General features: G+C 35.0%; 1 protein-coding gene across 2 annotated transcripts in view; it reads right to left on the reverse strand.

Annotated features, from left to right (window-relative positions):
* The window catches only part of LOC140434195 (oxysterol-binding protein-related protein 9), a 249344-nt gene that overhangs the window by 74718 nt on the left and 154671 nt on the right, over positions 1–19955 (reverse strand). For both annotated transcript variants that reach the window (XM_072522278.1, XM_072522279.1), the window contains exon 6: positions 18102–18174. In XM_072522278.1, the coding sequence (XP_072378379.1) occupies positions 18102–18174 (73 nt within the window). The remainder of the gene's footprint in view (positions 1–18101; positions 18175–19955) is intronic.

Consider the following 19955-nt stretch of genomic DNA (forward strand, 5'->3'; position numbering starts at 1 on the left):
CAAATTTTCATGTTTTTTAAAAACTATAATAATTTTTAATTATTTACTTATAAATAATTGATGCACAATAAAGTACCATTACCATTATATTGGCAATATCCCTAACTTATGCCGCGCAGTATACTTTCAAATTCTTTTTGATAAGCTCCTTTTTGTACATCTATATATAAAAACCGATCTCACGTGTGGCCCACTCTATTATTTTTTTTCTTGCCGCAACGTTGGCCTTCACCCAGGAAATGGAAAAATGTAGGTTCAGAAAACACGTGAATAATAAATGAGCATCTTGAAACCAACAACTTTACGAATTTTTAATGATAAATATGTATCGAACTTTTCCGTTTCGAGACTCATCTCTCACCGTGAAAATGCGGCACGAGGCATAAGCCTTCATTCGGAATTTCTTTTGGGAATTAGCTTATTTTTTAACTTAATAACAAAATTAAATTTTGTGAAGTTTTTTACAGCATTCAATGATATTCGAATACAAGTTTTTTTAATATTTGACGTAAATTTCGTCACATTAATCATATTAAGATACTGCGACTGCAATCGGACACCCTTGTATGGATTTCATTTCTGGTGTGACACTATGATCTTTTTTATGCTTTATCCACATAAACTTTTAATGTCTATCCCGTCTATTTCACTACAAGTTGCGTAATTTTTGAATCAGTTAGGACCAGCGCCTAGTTGTTTGACCTTTGACCTTTCTCCCGGGGTCGCAGTTGCGTTGCAATTTGATACAATTTGACACAACATTATTTTAAACTTAAATTGTGGCCTATTTGCACCATTTAATCACTATTAAATTGAAACCGTACAACTAACAGTAACAACTAAACTCCTAAGTATACTGACGGCCATGTCACACCAACCCATACTTGACAACCTAAGGAATATCTGACACTAGCATGGGTACAAATACAAAAATTTCATATCAAAGCTGCTTTCAAAAATCGACGGTCGCTTCAAGCGTTGTTTCGAGAGAACAGTTTATTCTAAACAAAAAGTGCTAATAAACATTTTTGTTCAAAATTTGTTCAAAATTTTCGTTTTAGAATTCGCCATAGATTTTTGGGGAGGTTATTAGCCTTAAAATACCGCGCTGGCCAGACGTGTTGGTGAGAGTTTAATCAGCCGCCCATTCTGGATCAGACGCTGTTTGTAGCCGTCCACTCTAGATCAGACGCTACAATTGTGATCTTATACTATCCATAAAATCAAAGATTGCGAGCTCATAAATCGACAAATCGACAAACAAACGAAGCAATCCGGAACAAAACAAACTTAAGGGACGCCGCGGAGCAAGCAGCTAAATTAAAGTGGAAATGGGCTGGACACAACGAACGTCTCGAAGATGGAAGATGAAACAAACAAGTCGGAAACTGGCAACCGTACGAAGCGAAGACACCAAAAGAAAGACCTCAAATGCGCGGGAGCGACGATATCAAAAGAGTCACGACCAATGTGGAAACGCCTCACCCACAACAGGAATGAAATGCGAGAAAGGTGAGAGGCCTTCATTTCGACAATTGGAATAGAAAAAACGGTCTAAAAAAACAACAGATTTTTAATAAATCGATTTTTTCCATTTCATCCTACAATGAGGCGTTTTAGTGGGAAGCCGTGGGGTAAAAGTGGTAAACTTTTTTGCATATTTTTGTCCTAAAGTCCTAAAGTTGATATTCTCAACAGTTTGGAGTGCCAAACACTTGGAGGTTACGCTGTGTTGGTTTTAAAAATTCACTAATTAATGCACATTTTGTCTCTGCGGATTGGGATAATTTGTAATTTAGAACAACGCTTTCGGAGAAAACCGATTATGTAGTATGTTTACGATACGATATAAAAACATTTAAAGCACATTGAAATTTGTTACGCTACTAAAAGATTCAAAATAAACATTACACTCTTTAATATGAATAGATACTATTTTTTTTACAATACAATTTTATTATTTGGTATAATTTTCATTCGCTTGTCATAATTGATTTGATTAATTATCACTAATCGACCAGACACAGTAATTTTTTTTATCATCTTTTCTTATCATCTACCAGATAATATTTTTGATTTGAATTAAAATTACATTGTGGGAGCTACAGTGGGTGGCCAAATTATTAGGGACACTGCATATATTTTTGTATTTTCTACTTAAAATTATTTTTTTGCCAAAAAAAATTGGTGTTCATATCTGTATTTTACTTGGTAATTCTTCTGGTATAACTATTAAAATTTTTGATAAGCGGCAACACTGGCAGATTGCTTATCTATAAAATAATAATTCTTGTTGCATCTCAGTTGGTCATCGGCTGTCACCGCAGTGAGGTTTAAAAGTATTTGCAAATCGTTTTAAATTGTTTTTGGTCGGTTTTCGTGTCAGATATATTTAACAGGTAAGTAATATTTGTTATTTAGTAATTTTTGCTACATTTAATGACACGAGTTTATTTAAAAAGATTGTTTAAATTCAAAATTATTTTTTTAGCATGGGCAAAATTGCAGACTTGTCTCCAGGGAAAATTAGAGAAATAAAAACATTATTACTGCACTCGAGGCTTTCCCAGAGAGTTATAGCAACTACTGCAGGTGTTACAAAGTCTGTAGTTAATCGAATAAAAATAAAAATGAATTCAAACGAGGCATTGGAACCGGGCCGTGTTGGAAAATGTGACAGGAAAAGGATTACTACTCCTCGTACTGATCGTAAAATTAGGGATATTTGTCTCCAAAATCGTAAAAAGAGTGTGACACATCTGACTACGATGATTAATGATGAAGGAATTAATGTTTCCAGAAGTACAGTACGACGACGACTGGCCGAAGAGAATCTGCTAGGTCGCCGGCCTATGAAAAAACCACGGCTCACCGAAGCCATGAAGAGAAAGAGACTCCAATGGGCCAAAGAACACCGAAGTATGACTGTTGAAGACTGGAGTCGAGTAAGTATGACTTTTTTTAACGAATGAAGTTTGTGAACAGCGAATATTATCATTTTTACAGGTATGCTTCTCCGACGAATCTACATTTCAGATTTTGGTGGATAAAAGTGCGTTTGTCCGACGACGTCCTGGGGAGCAGTTCCATCCAGATTGCATTGTGGAGAGAGCTAAACATCCGGTGAGTGTCATGTTGTGGTCTGTAATCTCGGCAAAGGGTATGGGACGCTTATACATCGTGGAAGGGACAATGAGACAGGACCAGTATAAGCGAGTACTTGAAACTCGGCTACTGCCCCAGCTCAAAGAATGGTTCCCTGGTGAAAAAAATTACATTTTTATGCACGATTCTGCACCGTGCCACAAAGCCAGGAGTGTAACTTCATATCTGATTAAAGAAAATATTGCAGTTCTGCCCTGGCCGGGAAACTCACCTGACATGAACCCTATAGAGAGCATGTGGGAGTTAACCAAACGGGAGATCGCCAAAGATGTTATCACCACGAAGCGGCAGTTGATTGAAGCTCTTATTAGAGAATGGCATCATAACCCTAACTTAAAACACACCGCAGGAGTTTGTATTCAGGACATGCCCCGACGCGTAGAAGCTGTAATTGCAGCAAAGGGTGGCATCACTAAATATTAAAATTAGTTATATTATGTTAAAAAAAATTTTGCGAAAAAAATTAATGGTTTTACTAACAAAACTTAATGTTTTTGTGACCCTAATTTCTCAATCTCTTATACAAAAAATAAATGCAAGCCTTAAAGCCAACAAATTGCAAAAAAAAATCAGTAAAACTAAAAAATTAAGAAATCTTTTACTGTCCCTAATAATTTGGCCACCCACTGTACTTCCAGTATAATTACAGTTAATATTGATAACATCACATAGAAAATGATGTTTTTCTATAATCAGTGATAAATGCAATTTACCCAATTAAACATTTAATCAAGATGTAAATGATCAAATATATTTTCATTCTTCGTTTGACACGTACCAAGGCACGCCGTGGTGTTCCCTATTTAAATTGCGTACAACCAAACCGGTAGTAGTATGGTCTTATAAAGGAGAATATTATTTTGTATTTTTAAGGATTATTTCAGATTTATGAACCAGTACATTTCCTGTACAGCATGTCTAATTGTAGTATAAAATTCCTTCCAAAGGAATGGACGCAAGTATTTATATCAAGATATTGTATATTAGACAGCCGAGAAAAGAGGGCAATAACGCACCTAACAGAGGCAGTCTTTAAGATCTACAATGGTTTAGATAGTCATCATCATTAGCTACTCCATCCATCATCGTATGCAAGCATCCCTCAGGTGTGTTCATACATTTCTTTTTGTTGCTTTTTACATCCATTCGTGACGAGCCATTCGCTTGATGTCATCAGTCCATCTGATTTGAAGTCTGTATCTACTTCTCTTGTTTGCTCTTAGCCGCCATTCAATAATTCGCTTCGTTTAACAGGTGTCTTCAATTCTTCCTTTGTGTCCTGTCTAGCTTCATTTTAACATGGCCAATTTTTTGGACTACATCTATAACTTTTGTTCGTCTTCTTATTTTTTCATTGGACCTGCGATCGCTGAGCTTAATGTTGAGCATTCTTCGTTCCATTGTTATGAGTCACTTGGAGTTTGTGAACTATGTTGTTATTAAAAGCTCATGTTTTAGCTCCATATGTTTTTGCTAGATCTATTTTTAGTCCTATTTCTTTTGATTTTGTGTTGAGGTCTAATAGCACTTCCTGCAATTCTTCTCTGTCTTTTGCTATTAACGCAACAACATCGGCAAATCTCAGGTGATTCATGTTTTTGCCGTCTATCGTCTCTCCTTTATTTTCCCATTCTAAAGTTCGAAACATATTTTTCAGAGTTAAAGTTAATACCTTGGGTGAGATAGAATCTTCTTATCTAACTCCTCTGTGTAGTTTTATTTTTTCTGTTTTTACTTGCGATGTTTAATTGTCATATATTTACTTAATATCGGTCATCAATTCTATTGTTGCTTAAGGCGTTAAAGGTGCTTTCTTTAGAGTCAAATGCCTTCTCGTAGTCTACCATAGCTATCCAGAGATTCGTTTGATTTTTCAATTAGTTTTCTTATTACTTGTATATGATCTATGGTGCTATAACCTCTTCTAAAAATTGCCTGCTCCCGAGGCTGATAACTATCCAGTTTGTTTATAAGTCGAAATGTAATTATCTTCACAAACAGCTTATAAAAGACTGAAAATAGGCTAATGGGTTTATAGTTTTCTAATTTATATTTATTTCCCTTTTTTATTTAAGCTTCGAGCTTTTTTTATTTCGAATAGTGCTCATGGCATTTCTTATTTCGTCCTTTTACATCTGGTATATCTTCAGATCCAACATTTTTTACTATTGTTCGATGATTTTCGTCTTTACTTGGTGGTGGCGTTGATTTTGACTCGTATCATGTTTGGTAGTAGTTTTCTATCACGGTGGTTATTTTTTGAATCTCGGTAATTTCCCTGTTTTCATAATTAATTAGTTTTGTAATTAGATTTCTACCTTCGAATTTTGCAATAAATCGAAAAACACTTACAATTTCCAAAACAGTTTTGATTAATATACAGGGTGTTTTATTTGAAATAAGAAGGTTGGTATTGACCACTGTTACATAACACATCCTGTATAAAAAGTTTTTATTGAAAAATATGCGCAACTAAAAATACTAATTGACGTGTCTGCGCGGTTTTTTGAACACGTCCCCATTAATTTATTATCGAATTTATCCCATTTGGCTGTTCCTGTACAATTGCGTTCTTGTTTATGCTATTTTTTAGTACACTTTTTAGTACTTTAGTTAAACAGTGAAACAGGGTGGCTGTATTCGCCTTATTCTAAAATTATTACTTTTTGTTCACTATGTCAACCGTTCTACTAATACCTACCTACCTTAATAGTGAGATTGATGGTTATGCATTCCTTGCGTCTTAATATCCGATCTATAGAATTCGAAGATAAATCTAATTAGAAATATTCGCGTTTCTATTCTTAATAAAGAACACAAAAAAATATTCTTTTATCGGCGTGATGCAGGTGAGGTGTATCAATAATCGAGACAAAAGTGAAGTAAGTCGAGTAGCAATAACAAATTAAGGGAACCGAGAGGCGATTAACGGCTTTTCCTTTACATTCTTTTTCGTCATTTCGTCTTAACTTCTTTTAGAGTACGTAATCTTGATTAAATGAGATGAAGAAGAAAATAGCTTTTCAATCTATCGAAGCGCCCGTTGTGAGTCTCTTAATCAACCTAAATAAAATTTGGTGTTGAGAAAACGAACTGTAATATCGTGAATTAATATCTTATATAGTTTTATCCGCATGAAAATTAAAGAGACTTGTCGGTATTGGAAGAGGATACCATGATATTATACTGATCATGATGACGTCTTCAAGTTTATACGTTTGTATTTTTTACTTGTTTATATTACGATATCTTATTATTGATGACTCTCATTCCCACGAATTTTTAATCAGAAATCTCTCTCTTTATAGACTTTCCAATTATTTTTTCTTCTATCTCTGCTGCTTCCAAATAAGATAACTCTATATTAATTTTTCGCAGAACATAATAATCGTTTGATAAGTGCCGGTGAAACAAATTCTTTTTATATTTATATGTTCGTGAATACTATAACTACTAAAATATTTGCAGCGGAAAGAACTATATTTCAGTGGATGACTGTGACAAATATAATTTACATAATGTACCGGTGAAGACTACAAGTACCAAAAATTTGGCGCGAAAAAAATTTTTCTCGCCCGAAATATCAGCGAAAAAAATTATTTTCATCTACGTACTTTTATATAGCTGTCCCTATAGATTCATGATTTCATCACACAGTTAATCTGTCGGTTATGCCGTATAGTGTTATTAAGGAGTTACATAGGTCGTTTACTTTCAAAAAATCGATTGATTTTTTTATTCCATATGAAAATATAGTACTTCATGAGTATTTACACCAAATACGAAGTAAATTCGGGCAATATTAACTTATAGAGATATAGAGATTTGAATACCGCGTATGCTCTCACGCTCTCAGTTCAAACTTCAAACGAGTTTTTCTAGTAACTTTGTTTTTTCGTGCGGTACGCACGAAACTCTGTACACTTCATCTTTTATAGTATTGCTTCGTATAATTAAACAAAGGAATTGAAAAAAAAACGCGTTTAAAGTTTTTAAATTGAGAGCGTATGTATACCGAGCGGTATTTAAATCTCTATAACTCGGGTAATATTGCTCGACTTTAATTCAAATTTGGTGTGAATACTCTTGAAGTATTATAATTTCACATGCAATAAAAAAATAAATAGATTTTTTGAAAATACAAGACCAATGTAACCCCTTAACCCTTTCTTTACCAACGACGTATATATACGGTTGGGAGAAAAGTGTCACTGTTCCCAGTGACGTATATATACGTTCCCGAGTGAAAACGTTTTTAATACCATGCCGTTTGTATACGGCATCAAATTTTTTTTGCACCTCTGCCAGCCCCATTACCGCATCTATCCGGCATTGTTACAGTGCCATCAGCCCCAATCCCGTATTGGTACGTTCGAACATTGCATTCGATGCATTGTGATGAACCCACTGCCGTATCGATACGGCAGCTTCTGATACACGGGTATACTCGATCGCTCTTCGAAAATATCAATATTGAATATCTTAAAACACCGCTCTACTTTTGTTCGTTCTTTTTACAATTCAAATGTCTTACCTCTCATATTTGCTCTATATTTCGAGATATCCTTCAGATCAAACGGTATTAAAAATTAACCCGTATTAAACTTTAACATAGAGAAAAAGCCAATTTACGTTGCTGAAACTGCGGATAGCTTTTTTTACTTATTCATATCTTGTTTTCGCATCAGCGAAATTGAAAAGGTCTAGTAATATTGGCAACCAAGGTAACGACTTTTTAACAACGGGCTAGGTAAAGGTCAGGAGTCGCAAGTTCCTATAAATGAAATTGTTTTTATGACCAATTCTGGCGTTATTAGATCGAGGACTGAGACCAAAATGAACAAACAATGTTTTTCCCTGTTTAATTAATGTTGTAAAGGCTTTTTGTGACTTTTTAATTTACGAATCAATAATAATACACTTAGCAAATTATGTGGTCGTTACAAAAGTAACTCTTGTCAGTATAATAAAACTCATGTCACTCTCGCAGGAAAATATTCGTACTCTTTCTAAACACGTTCTGAAACGGCCTTCAGTTTCCTCGTACACCCCATTGTTCCACTGACATTTCCCGCAATTCCGTCAAATTTAACCCTCAAATAAACCACTATTTCATAAATAAAGTGCCGCATTCAACTATTAAGGTCGGTCAGTCGTCTGCAAATTGTCATAAAACGAAGCGCAGAAATTAATTTAATGCGTTTTAATTAAAGAGTGTAGGTTTTTAAAATGGTTCTATTGAAAAAACAAATGAAAGAACATTTTATGGCTCTAAAATTTGAAAAAGACAGTTTGCAGTTACTAACACATTCGTTTTTCAACTGCTATATCGCGAAAGCAATGATACAACTAAAGTGTATTAGAACGTATAGTAGACCAGGGAGCATCTGTGAAAAAAACTACTACATTTGGATACTTATATTCCCTTTCTACCCTTTCTACAAAATAGCAATAAATACAAAAAAAAAAAAGGAAACAAGCCTTTTCTTATTCCATGTTTTTCAACAACTTAGATTGCACTTAAGACCTTCATAATTTTCCTAGAAAATCTTTAGAATATATTAAAATAGTTTACCAAATTGTATTAAAATCGATTTAATTTAAATTGAAATTCTCTAAAATCTTCCACAACAAAACTAGATCACACACAGGGTGAAGATTAGTAGTAAATTAAGAATTGTCCATATAGTAAATGGAGAAACCTTAGCACCAAATACGAAGATTTACAGTGTTTTATTACAAATATTCTAAAATGATTTTAGCCCATTGTTTTAACGCTTTCTAATATTTTTTGTGTAAACTTAACAAACATTTTAGGATACTTTAACTAGTGTTAAAAGATAGTTTTCCGCTGTTGCCACAGGCGTGCTGTAGGGATAGATACTTCCTTTTTCTCCCTCACAATCTACGCAACTGTCATAATAATCATGTTCACAATCAATCACCATGTTTTTTTGATTCTTTTTCCTCCCTTATTACGTAAATATTATTCTTTTTTCTCAATGCGATAGAGTTAGTAGTTTTTAAGTTTTGCGTTTAAAATTAATGTTTAAAACACATAATCTTATTCTTATTAGATTAGGTCTTCTAAATCTGCAAGGGAAAAAAACTCAGCTAAAGGGAGAGGTTAAGTTTCTTCGGGTTATTATAATAGAGGCGTAACTTACCTGGAACCAGCAATTAGAAAAAATAAGAAGCAGTGCAGTGATAACTTATGAGGGACAGATACATGTATAGGAATAAATGGGGATTCAAACCGGAAATGGTGCACTTGGTGTACACCATGGTGATCAAATCCTCAATTATCCATGCAGCAACGATGTGGTGGACTGCAAAAACCAAACTCAGCAAGGTGCAAAGACTGGCGTGTATGAGAATAACTGGGCCATGCGTACTACTCCAACACCAGCTTTGGATGTTCTATTGGGCCTGCTTCCCTTGCAGTTGATAATATAAGTGGAGACACGATTGGGAGCTTACAGAATAAAACAATCATTCAAACTTCGCAATGGACAGATCCTATGAGTATCACGATGACTATGACAAATAACATTCCAGGCAGGAATGCATGGAAAAACAAGGAGTATCACAACCAACAGGATACGATCTGGTACACAGACGGATCCAAAACTAGAGAGGATGTGAGGGCAGGAATATACTCCAACAATCCAAGAATTAGCGGTAGCCTTGCCTGGAAAAGGAACAGCATCGTTTTTCAAGCGAAGAGTTATGCGATGTTACAATGTGCAAAGGGAAATAATAAAAGAGTCCTTAAAAAAAGATCCATATAATGTCTGATAGTCAAGCGGCACTGAAGGTACCGGTGTGTCAGGAAATGACGTCCAGACTGGCGTGGGACTGCATCAGAGAACTGAATGAACTAAGAAGTTCAACTTGCTAAAAGAGAAAGAATAAAAAAAAACACATGAGAAAATTTTCATTGGAACATCACGTACAAATGTTGGACTGTTGACCGGGCATGCACCAATAAGAGAATTCCTTAGACTCTGATGCTATAAGGAACCAGAAACTTTAAAACATGTATTACGCAAGTGCAAGGCGCCGGACTGCAAAAGACGAAAACTATATGGACAGCCAAGAGGAGGCTCTAGTATATTTCTATAAACAAGGCCAGAAGAGCATTCCAGAGGACCAGAAGACAGGAATTCAAGGAATACGGAGACACCCTATCCGAAGAAATAAGAGTAAGACTGAAAAGTCTTACTGAAAACCAGCTACACAACAACATCAGGAAAGCTAAAGAAAACCACGGAAACGTCTGCAAAATGCTGAAAGCCAAAAGAAGAGGGAAACAAAAGATGCCACAAATCATGGACAACGAGGGAATACATTACGAAACCCAAGGAAAGGTGGATGCCATTGCAAGGAACATGGCAAACATACACAGACAAAACCAGGAGATGTCGGATATAAGAACAAGAAGAGAAGTCAACTTCGAGTACAACAGGATCAAGGGAAGAAACGAATTCCAAATAGAAGAAGAAGACTACACCAGCCCATACGAAGTTGCAAGAATCATCAGAAAACTGAAAGGAAGCACAGCACCAGGACCGGAAGGAATCCACAACATCACCCTCAAGGAGCTTCCAAGGAAGATAATAGCACAACTGTACAAGCACGCTAAGATCATCCCCCTCCTAAAACCGAGGAAAGACGGAAGAATACCAGAAAGCTACAGGCCTATTTCTCTCCTAGAAACCATGGGAAAAATTCTGGAAAAGATCATCTACAAGAGACTGATGAAACACACAGAAAGAAGAGGAATCATGCAAGAGGAACAATTTGGATTCAGAAAAGGAAGGAACTGCGAACTCCAATTAGCAAGAATCATCAACGACACCAAAATAAAATTCAACAGGAAACAAAGGACAGGACTAGCCATACTGGACATAGAAAAGGCATATGACACGGTTTGGAAAAAAACATTAATCTTCAAGATGGACAAGGCTAGACTTCCCCACTACCTCATCAAGATCTGTGACACTTACCTGTCCAACAGAACATTCCAAGTTTCAGCGGACCAAAAGATGTCAGCAATTCAAGATATTCAGGAATGCCTCAGGGCAGCATTTTATCTCCAATTTTATATAACATTTTTGTTTCAGACCTACCCACAGATCCAAGAACTTCAACAGCTCTTTATGCAGACGATACAGCAGTGTATGAATCCGGAAAAGACGAAGAAAGAATCATCAGGAATATGGAAAAACACTTAGAAAAAATCACGAGGTACACCGAAAAATGGAAGATAAAAATCAACACCCAAAAGACGCAGTTCATAGTCTTCAGCCCGAGTTCGAGACCAACACAAAACCAAATCAGGATAGGAGGCAACAGGATCCAGGAAGAAGACTCAGTCAAATACCTAGGAGTCCACCTCGACAGAAGACTCAACTTCCGGATGCATATACAAAAAACTAAGGTAAAAGCTAATGCAGCTAAAAGACTAATTCTTCCTTTCATTTTTAGGACCAGCCCGCTGTCCAAGGCCAAGAAAATCCAGGCCTATGTTAGATCGGTGATGCTGTACGCAGTTCCAGTGTGGAGTTCCATCGCAGAAACACACTGGAGAAGATTAGAAGCCACGGAAACATCATGCTACCGGATCATCGACGAAGCATCATGGGAAGACAGAATCACGAACGCAACCATCAGAGAAAGGCTCCAGTATACACCACTGAGGGAGGTGGCCGAGAAAAGGACCAGGTATTTCTTCCACCAGGCTACAAGAAGACTCCTTAAGACCAGGGGCATCCTCGAGAATAACAGGAACCAGAGGATGCATAGAACTACCCATAGACTGATCGACCACCTGATCAGGGTCTAGCCGGATGGTTGCCGGAAAACAGCCAAGCAGGGAAGTAGGTACGGTGCGTAAATTAGTACCTACAGAAGAAGACGAGGATAAATCCACACAAAGAGGTCCAGGATGCCGAGAGGACAAATAATCAAGAAGCTGGCGGTGTAAGTGCGGGACGCTGAAAGAAGTCTATATATAATGAATGATATACTCAATGACATGTTAAATTTTATTAGGCAATAAACGTTTTTATTTTTTATTTATATCTAGTATATAGAGTCGTATAGGATACGCCAAGCAAAAGACCTTTACAAGCTTCTACATGGTACAAAAATTCTATATTAGGTGTAGGAAACAACAATAGGTAGAAAACACAATAAGCTTCAGCTTCAGTAATAACGCAGATATTTTGGATAAGATGGGCTCAGGGAAGAAAAAAAACCTGAGTGTAGTTTTCCATTTGACTAAACTTTCGTATATCCTTGTTTTACTATTTGTTTAACCTATTAACCACTAATTATTTAGAAATAATTGACCGATTCCATTAAATACAATCATTTATAAAACACTAGAGTCGAGATATATTTCTCTTTCATTTTTATAATCTAATAACATTTCCCATAACTATATTAATTCAATTAATCTGGCAATATTCCCGCCGTATTCTCAAACTCAGACTTTTAGCACTGGCTAGAGATAAAAGGATGGCGACAAACCGCTGGCAATGAAATATCATAATCAAGAGGTCGTTGATGAAAATAACACAGAAGGAATGGAAATTTCGCTTAGCAGTGGCATGGACGATAAATTTTATTTTATATATTAGGATTATATTACTACATTTGACTTCAATTAATCACAAAAGAAGTCGACAAAATCATTCCCAAACAGATAAGGAGGAACTTGCCTTGTAAGTTTTTACAAAGAGTGAAAAAAAGTTTTATCGCTTTTTGAAATATTCCCTCCAATCAAGGTTGTCAGATATATTTCCTAAAACTCCTAAGTTTATATATTATGAAACTGTTCTCTCTACTTTAGTATGCAATTGTTAGTCAATAACACTCTTAGAAAGATAATATGAAAATATTCTTAAAAAATATATAAATTAATTAACTGTACTTAATAATTCAATGGAGTTTTCACTAATGAATTAAAGCAACTTTGTATATATTCTTACTTATATTTAAAAGAAATTTTAGAGTATCGGGAACATTGCAGGTTGGAGTGAATTAAGTAGCCAAGTGTCATATTGATGGTTTTAACTGTAGATTAATGAAATGAAAGATATAACATTCATATTAAGACAACAAACAGATGCGCAAAGGTTGCCAAATATTTCTAGTTGGACAAATGAGTGGGAGAAGTGTCTACGAGAACTTGATGATAGCAACTCATTAAGTCCTCGTAGACACTTCGTCTCAGGATCAGCAACTTCACGTGGAGTCATACGTCGCCTTGTTATCATATCCACTGGTAACTCTAACATCTTAAAATATAATACCAAATAATGTAAACCAAATTGTAACAGACAAATTTTAACGGGTTTTTACCCTGATATTTAGTGGCTCAAAACATGTATACCTAGACACTGATGATGGAAGATGGTTTCCGAAAACGTTTTGTCTTCATGACATAGCCCGTTTGGGTTTTTAACCCAAACGGGCTATGTCATACGGGTTTTTTGGGTTTAAGTTAAACAAAAACACATATGTTTTTGTTTAACTTATATGCACTAGAATATGTTCATTAGTAAGAGGATCAGAATGCTATAATCTTTTCCGATTCACTTTCTGTTCTTAAAATTTTAAAATCAAACTCAAACACAACCAATGACATTATTTTTAGCATCCAAGCAATACTTAAACATTTACACGATCAAAATAAATACATAAAATTCTTCTGGGTCAAATCACACGCAGGAATAACAAACAATGAAATTGCAGATCAAATTGCCAAAGAAAGCATAGTAATGGGGGAACAAATAAATTACGAATTAACTACAGACGAACATAGTCAAACAAAGAAAGATGAAGAAATTGTCCTATTTATGGAAAGAGTACAGCTTTACAAATCCAACACGTTACACCAGACCTGAAACCAAATTAAGGAGAAACCCTTGGTACAATGAGAACGATTACAGTCGAAAAAGTATAACTACTATCAGCAGAATGAAGTTTGGTCACGCATGTTATCCAGCACATTTATTTAAAATTAAAATACTTGAGAGTAATCTTTGTAAAGCCTGCAATAAAATCGGTGACCTGGACCACATCTTTTTTGATTGTTTAAAACAGGGATGGCCAACCCGCGGCACGCGTGCCACTCTGTGGCACGATTGAGTCCTATCAGTGGCACGCGTAGCGTTTTGGATTAAAACACTTTCAAAAAAATTAAAACTTGAAAAACAAAAAATAATAAGAAGAAACTTGGTAGGTTTACGGAAGTTACGATAGATGCGGCATCATTGCATCCTCTGGTGAGCGATATTGCTGCGATTGGTGCACGTGATCCTAGCTGTCGTAATGTGCAATAGGACTGCGTTACCCTTGCTTAGTTTATTTTAAACTGCCCCGTTGTATGTGCAGATTTGGTCATCGCGCATTGTTTCTTTAAAATTTTAAAAGTATTTGTTCGATATGTCCACGAGTAAGCCTTCGACTTCAAAACGAAAATACGAAGATGATATTGCAATTCGCGATTTTCAACCTGCTTGGGAAGAACAATTTTTATTTACTAATCGTAATACTTCAAAGCCTGTTTGTTTGATATGTGGATTGTCTGTAGCAGTTCCGAAAAAATTTAACCTGGAACGACATTATAAACAACTGCATAAGGACTTCAGCAACAAATATCCTATTGGTTCACATTTGCGAGCCGACTTTATTGAAAAAAAAAGAAAACCCTAGCCAGCCAACAGTCACTGTTTCAAACATCATATGAACTTTCTCTGCTGTTAGCCCGGAAGAAAAAAGCCTACTCTGATGGAGAGGAGATAATTAAAAATAGTCTGGCAATATTTGCTAAAAATGTGGGAGATGTAAAGATCAAAAATATGGTCGATAATATTGCATTATCCCGAAATACAGTCATGCGCCGTATAGATGATATGGGCCAGGATGTTGTTTCCCAAATTATAAGTGGATTAAAATCCTGCAAATTCTTTTCTTTAGCGTTGGATGAAAGTTGTGACAACACAGAAAATGCGCAGTTAAGTATTTTTGTCCGTTATACCAATGATAATTTTGAAAATGCCGAAGAGCTTCTGGATTTGCGCCAACTAGTCACAACAACAGGAGAGGACATTTTTCAACAGCTTAAAAACGTAATCGAAGTCAACAAAGTTGAATGGTCAAAATTAGATAGTGTTTGTACAGATGGAGCTCCTTGCATGGTTGGTAGACTAAAGGGGTTTGTTACATTACTGGAAAACTATTTGGGAAGAAAAGTTTTTAAGTACCATTGTATTATTCACCAGGAAGCTCTTTGTGCCAAGGACCTAAACATGTCATCTGTTGTTGACCCTGTAACACGCTGCATTAACAAAATACGAGCTCGGGCATTGAATCGACGACAATTTCGAGAACTGTTCGCGGAAGAAACGGAGCAAGATGAAGAGTTACTTCTCCATTGCAGTGTGCGCTGGCTCTCCAAAGGAAATGCACTCGAAAGGTTTTGGAACTTGAAGGAGTGCGTCTTAAAATATTTGCAAGAAAACAATGAACTACCCAGTGAGTGCTCGTTACTTAATGATAAAGATTGGCTTTGGGATTTAGCTTTTCTCACTGATATTATAAGACATTTAAATTTATTAAATTTAAGATTACAGGGAAAAAATTGTATTTTTCCTACTCTAGTTGGTCATATATCTTCTTTTGTGAATAAACTTATGCTTTTTTGTAACGATTTTGGAGAACAGAGATTGACACATTTCACATTAATGCAGGAATTAGCCAACAAGGTCAGTAGAACTCCAAATTATGACAAATTTAAAAACCTTATATCTATTTTGCTAGGTTCATTCAATACCCGGTTTGAAGATTTTCAAAAAGACAAAATGAATGTTTACCTTTTCATAAATCCTTTTTCTATTTCTCTGCAAGATATCAATTGTTACTCAGCTGAAATACAGATCGAAATTATTGATTTACAGAACCACACTATACTAAAAACCAAATATAGGGAAATTATTTCAACTATTACTGATCCCAATTATATTGAATTTTGGAAATTTGTACCAGCAAACAATTTTCCTAATTTACACGAGTTAGCTCTAAGATATTGTTGTAGATTTGGTTCAACGTACGTTTGTGAGCAAATGTTCTCTATTATGAACATAATAAAATCAAAATATCGGTCACGATTAACTGACATGCATTTAAAAAATCTAATTCTGTTGGCTAGTTCCGAAATTAATCCCAATGTAGATGAATTAATTAAAAAAGACAAGTTCAAATACCACATTAAATAAGTAACTGTTTAATAATTTGAATTTTAGATAATAAGAAAATATTTAAGTTTTTTTGTTTAACGTTTTTATTTTATTTTTATTAACAATAAAGTAAGTTTGTTGTTATGTTTTACTTATTACGTTATTTTTTAAACCTCCACTATCTTGACTAAACGGAAAAATGTGGAATTTACATAAGAAATACATATTGTACCGTATATTATTAATGTTAGTATGTCGAAAAATTTTAGTGGTCGAAATGGTTTAGTGAAAAATTAAACATTTAAAGCCCATACAATGTACTGCATCTTCTTGCTTTAGACAGAAAAGAAATTTACGATTGTTTGCTGTCTTTCATCAGAACAACGAATATACACATATAACCACCTTTGTTGATACCTGATGTCTTTCCTTAATGTATGTACATATACCTATCTGTCCGAGGCCTACCTTTTATGGTTTATAAAAATGCCCTGATTGGCCCCTGGGCGTATTTACCCTAAAGCCAATAAAAAAAAAACTGTAACAGATGGTCCAGAAAAAACAGAAAAATTATAGCAGTCCCTTAATCAAATGTTGGGCAAATGTATAACAAGGGAATGGGTGGTATAGACAAGGTATAGACTTATTCGATAAGCTAAGAGGTTTATATAGGATTCGAATTCGATTCAAAAACTGGTATTGGGCAATATTTAGATTTTGCTTGAATGGGGCAATAGTCAACATGTGGTTTCTTGACCGTAACATTGAGGCAATTTCTTTCTTAGAATTTTACAGGCGAATTGTGGAGACCCTGCTGACAGCTCCAGATATTCAAACGCCACGTGGAGTACGTCCAAAATCTTCAAAACATGTTGCTGACGAAATTCGTTTGGATAATGTAGGTTATTTGGTGGAGAAAATTGAAAAACAACGAAGGTGCGCCTAATGTGGCAAGTGTACCAAATATCGATGCATTAAATGTAATGAAGGACTTTATCCCGAGCAATGTTTTGTCACATATCACACGTTGTAAAAATTTTAAAATAAATAATGTTTTATGAAATATTGTGACGCCAAAACATATCATACGCCAAAAAAAGACAGTTACAAAGAAAACAAAAACGTAAACTTTGAACATTTCTATTAAAAAAAAACCTCTCTTTATATTTCATTCTTAAGTTTTGATTTCGTTTTAATAAAAATTTAATTTTGGGTACTAACGGGTTAATCGTGTTATGCACAGCATAGATATTTCTCAGAACTGATTAGTAAATCAATGAAAATGTAAACAGCGATCAACAGCAGTTTATCTTTATTGGATATTATAAAATTAGTATATTTCCCAACAAACTTCACTGTTTATTGTATCGACTAGTGTGTTTCATTTAGACAATTTCCTTATTCACTGTGAATACTCCACGAAAACAAAAATCTTCCAAACGAATAAGTTTTTCCACATAAGTAATCAATATCTTGCCAGATCCATTTTTGAACCACCTATCTTCTGGGATTAAATAAATAAACAATCCATCATACGACCAATTAAGCTCGATGGCGAATTGTGACAGACCCCTACGTCAAGATACGACAGTGTAACAATGCAGATGCGAAGGCGACCACGAGACGCAGAAACAAAGGCCAAATAATCAACTGCGAATACAAAAGAAAAGAGACAAGGAGACTTACCCGTTGAGGCGACGTTTGAGTTCGAAGTACCCGCTCTCTGGTGATAAATACCGTTTACAGGGTGCGCCGTATTCTGGAAACAAAAGAAAACTATACATATATGAAGGACTGCTATATATATAAAATTCTGGCTCTTTTGTTTTTTAAATTAAAATAATAATGAAGTTCCCCATCTGAAAGTTTTAAATTAAACAAATGATCAAAGAGATATTATGTTCTCCTACATAGAAGAATATAGAGGAGAACTGCAATTAACAAAAAACAAAAAATTAATTAAATTTGATACAAATTCTAAACACACTTTTTTATTAATAGTCTAGGGGCCAGCTAGGTCACCGTGGCCTTTTATACCACCAAAATTAGTGCAAAATGGTTACAAAATAAGTATTTTTCAAAACTATTTCGATCGTAACTCGGCTTTTACGAATCCAATTTATAACTTTCATAAAAATAAAGATAACGTAATCTAAAAAATTTTGTTTGAAAGTATATATATTAAGCTTTACAATGAGACACTTTGTAAAGCTTATTTGCGTGGGTAGAAGCCGAATTACGATCGAAAACGCTTCAAAAAATACTTATTTTGCAACCATTTTGCACTAATTTTACAATATCTCGAGTTTTAAATATTGGATTGAAGTTTAGTAAACGCCATTTTATTTGTTTTCTTTAAAGAACAAATTTTATTTAAAAAATTGTTTTCTATTTCTATTAGTTTACGAGCCAAAACCTTATACACAATTAAATTGTTTATACCAATTGTATGACGACTCGGATCGAAATCCACCCTCGAAATTCGTAAGCAGCAGCAAAAAATACATTAAAAAACTTGGTTAGACCTATCAGAATTGAAAAGGACTGCACTACTGCATTCAAACCATTCCCTTAAGTTCTTAAGCCAGGATATTCTTCGTCTTTCCCCATTTCGCTTTCCTCGGATTTTGCCTTGCATAATAAGTTGTAATAATGCGTATTTTTGCCCTCTCATCACATGTCCTAAGTACTCAAGTTTTCGTCTTTTGATAGTTAATATTATTTCCGCCTCATTTCTTATCCTTCTAGTTACTTTCACGTTTGACATTCTTTGAATCCATGATATTTATAGGATTCTTCTGTAACACCAAAATTCAAAGGCGGCCAACTTATTCAGATGGACTTGTTTTAGTGTCCACGCTTCCAAGCCATAAAGAAGAGTAGAGAACACGTAACATCGCAGCATTCTCAGGCGTAGTTCTAACCTTATATCCCGACAACAAAGAAACTTTTTAAGTTTAATGAATATGCACGTGCTATTTAAATGCGTGTCCTAATTTCTTTGGTTTGGTCTACATCTTCAATAGTCAGTTGGATATTTGCATGTGCAGATTTAGTCATGATCATGCATTTAGTTTTCTTTAAATTTATCTTCAGTCCGTACTCATGACAGCGTTCATTAAGGCGTTGCATTACGTTCTGTAAATCATTGTTGTTATCCGTCATTATTACTGTATCGTCTGCAAAACGTAAGTTATTCAAAACTTCTCCATTGATAGATATACCTTCTATTGAGTCTGAGAGCGCTTTTTGAAATACCGCTTCACTGTAGACATTGAAAAGTAGTGGGGACAGCACGCAACCCTGGCGGACTCCTCTCTGTATTTTGATATTTTGGGTGTACTGGTTGTCAACTCTTACCTTGGCAGTTTGATTCCAACATAAATTAGATATAATTTTCATATCACGACTGTCAATATTTTTGCTTTTTAATATATCTACAAGATTTTTATGTTGAACCTTATCAAATGCCTTACCATACCATTTCTAAAGCCATTAAGCACACTTCTCCACAACCTAACCTAACAGTGGCATTTATTA

Source organism: Diabrotica undecimpunctata, chromosome 2 (assembly GCF_040954645.1).
Source record: "Diabrotica undecimpunctata isolate CICGRU chromosome 2, icDiaUnde3, whole genome shotgun sequence".
Taxonomy (NCBI): Eukaryota; Metazoa; Arthropoda; class Insecta; order Coleoptera; family Chrysomelidae; genus Diabrotica; species Diabrotica undecimpunctata.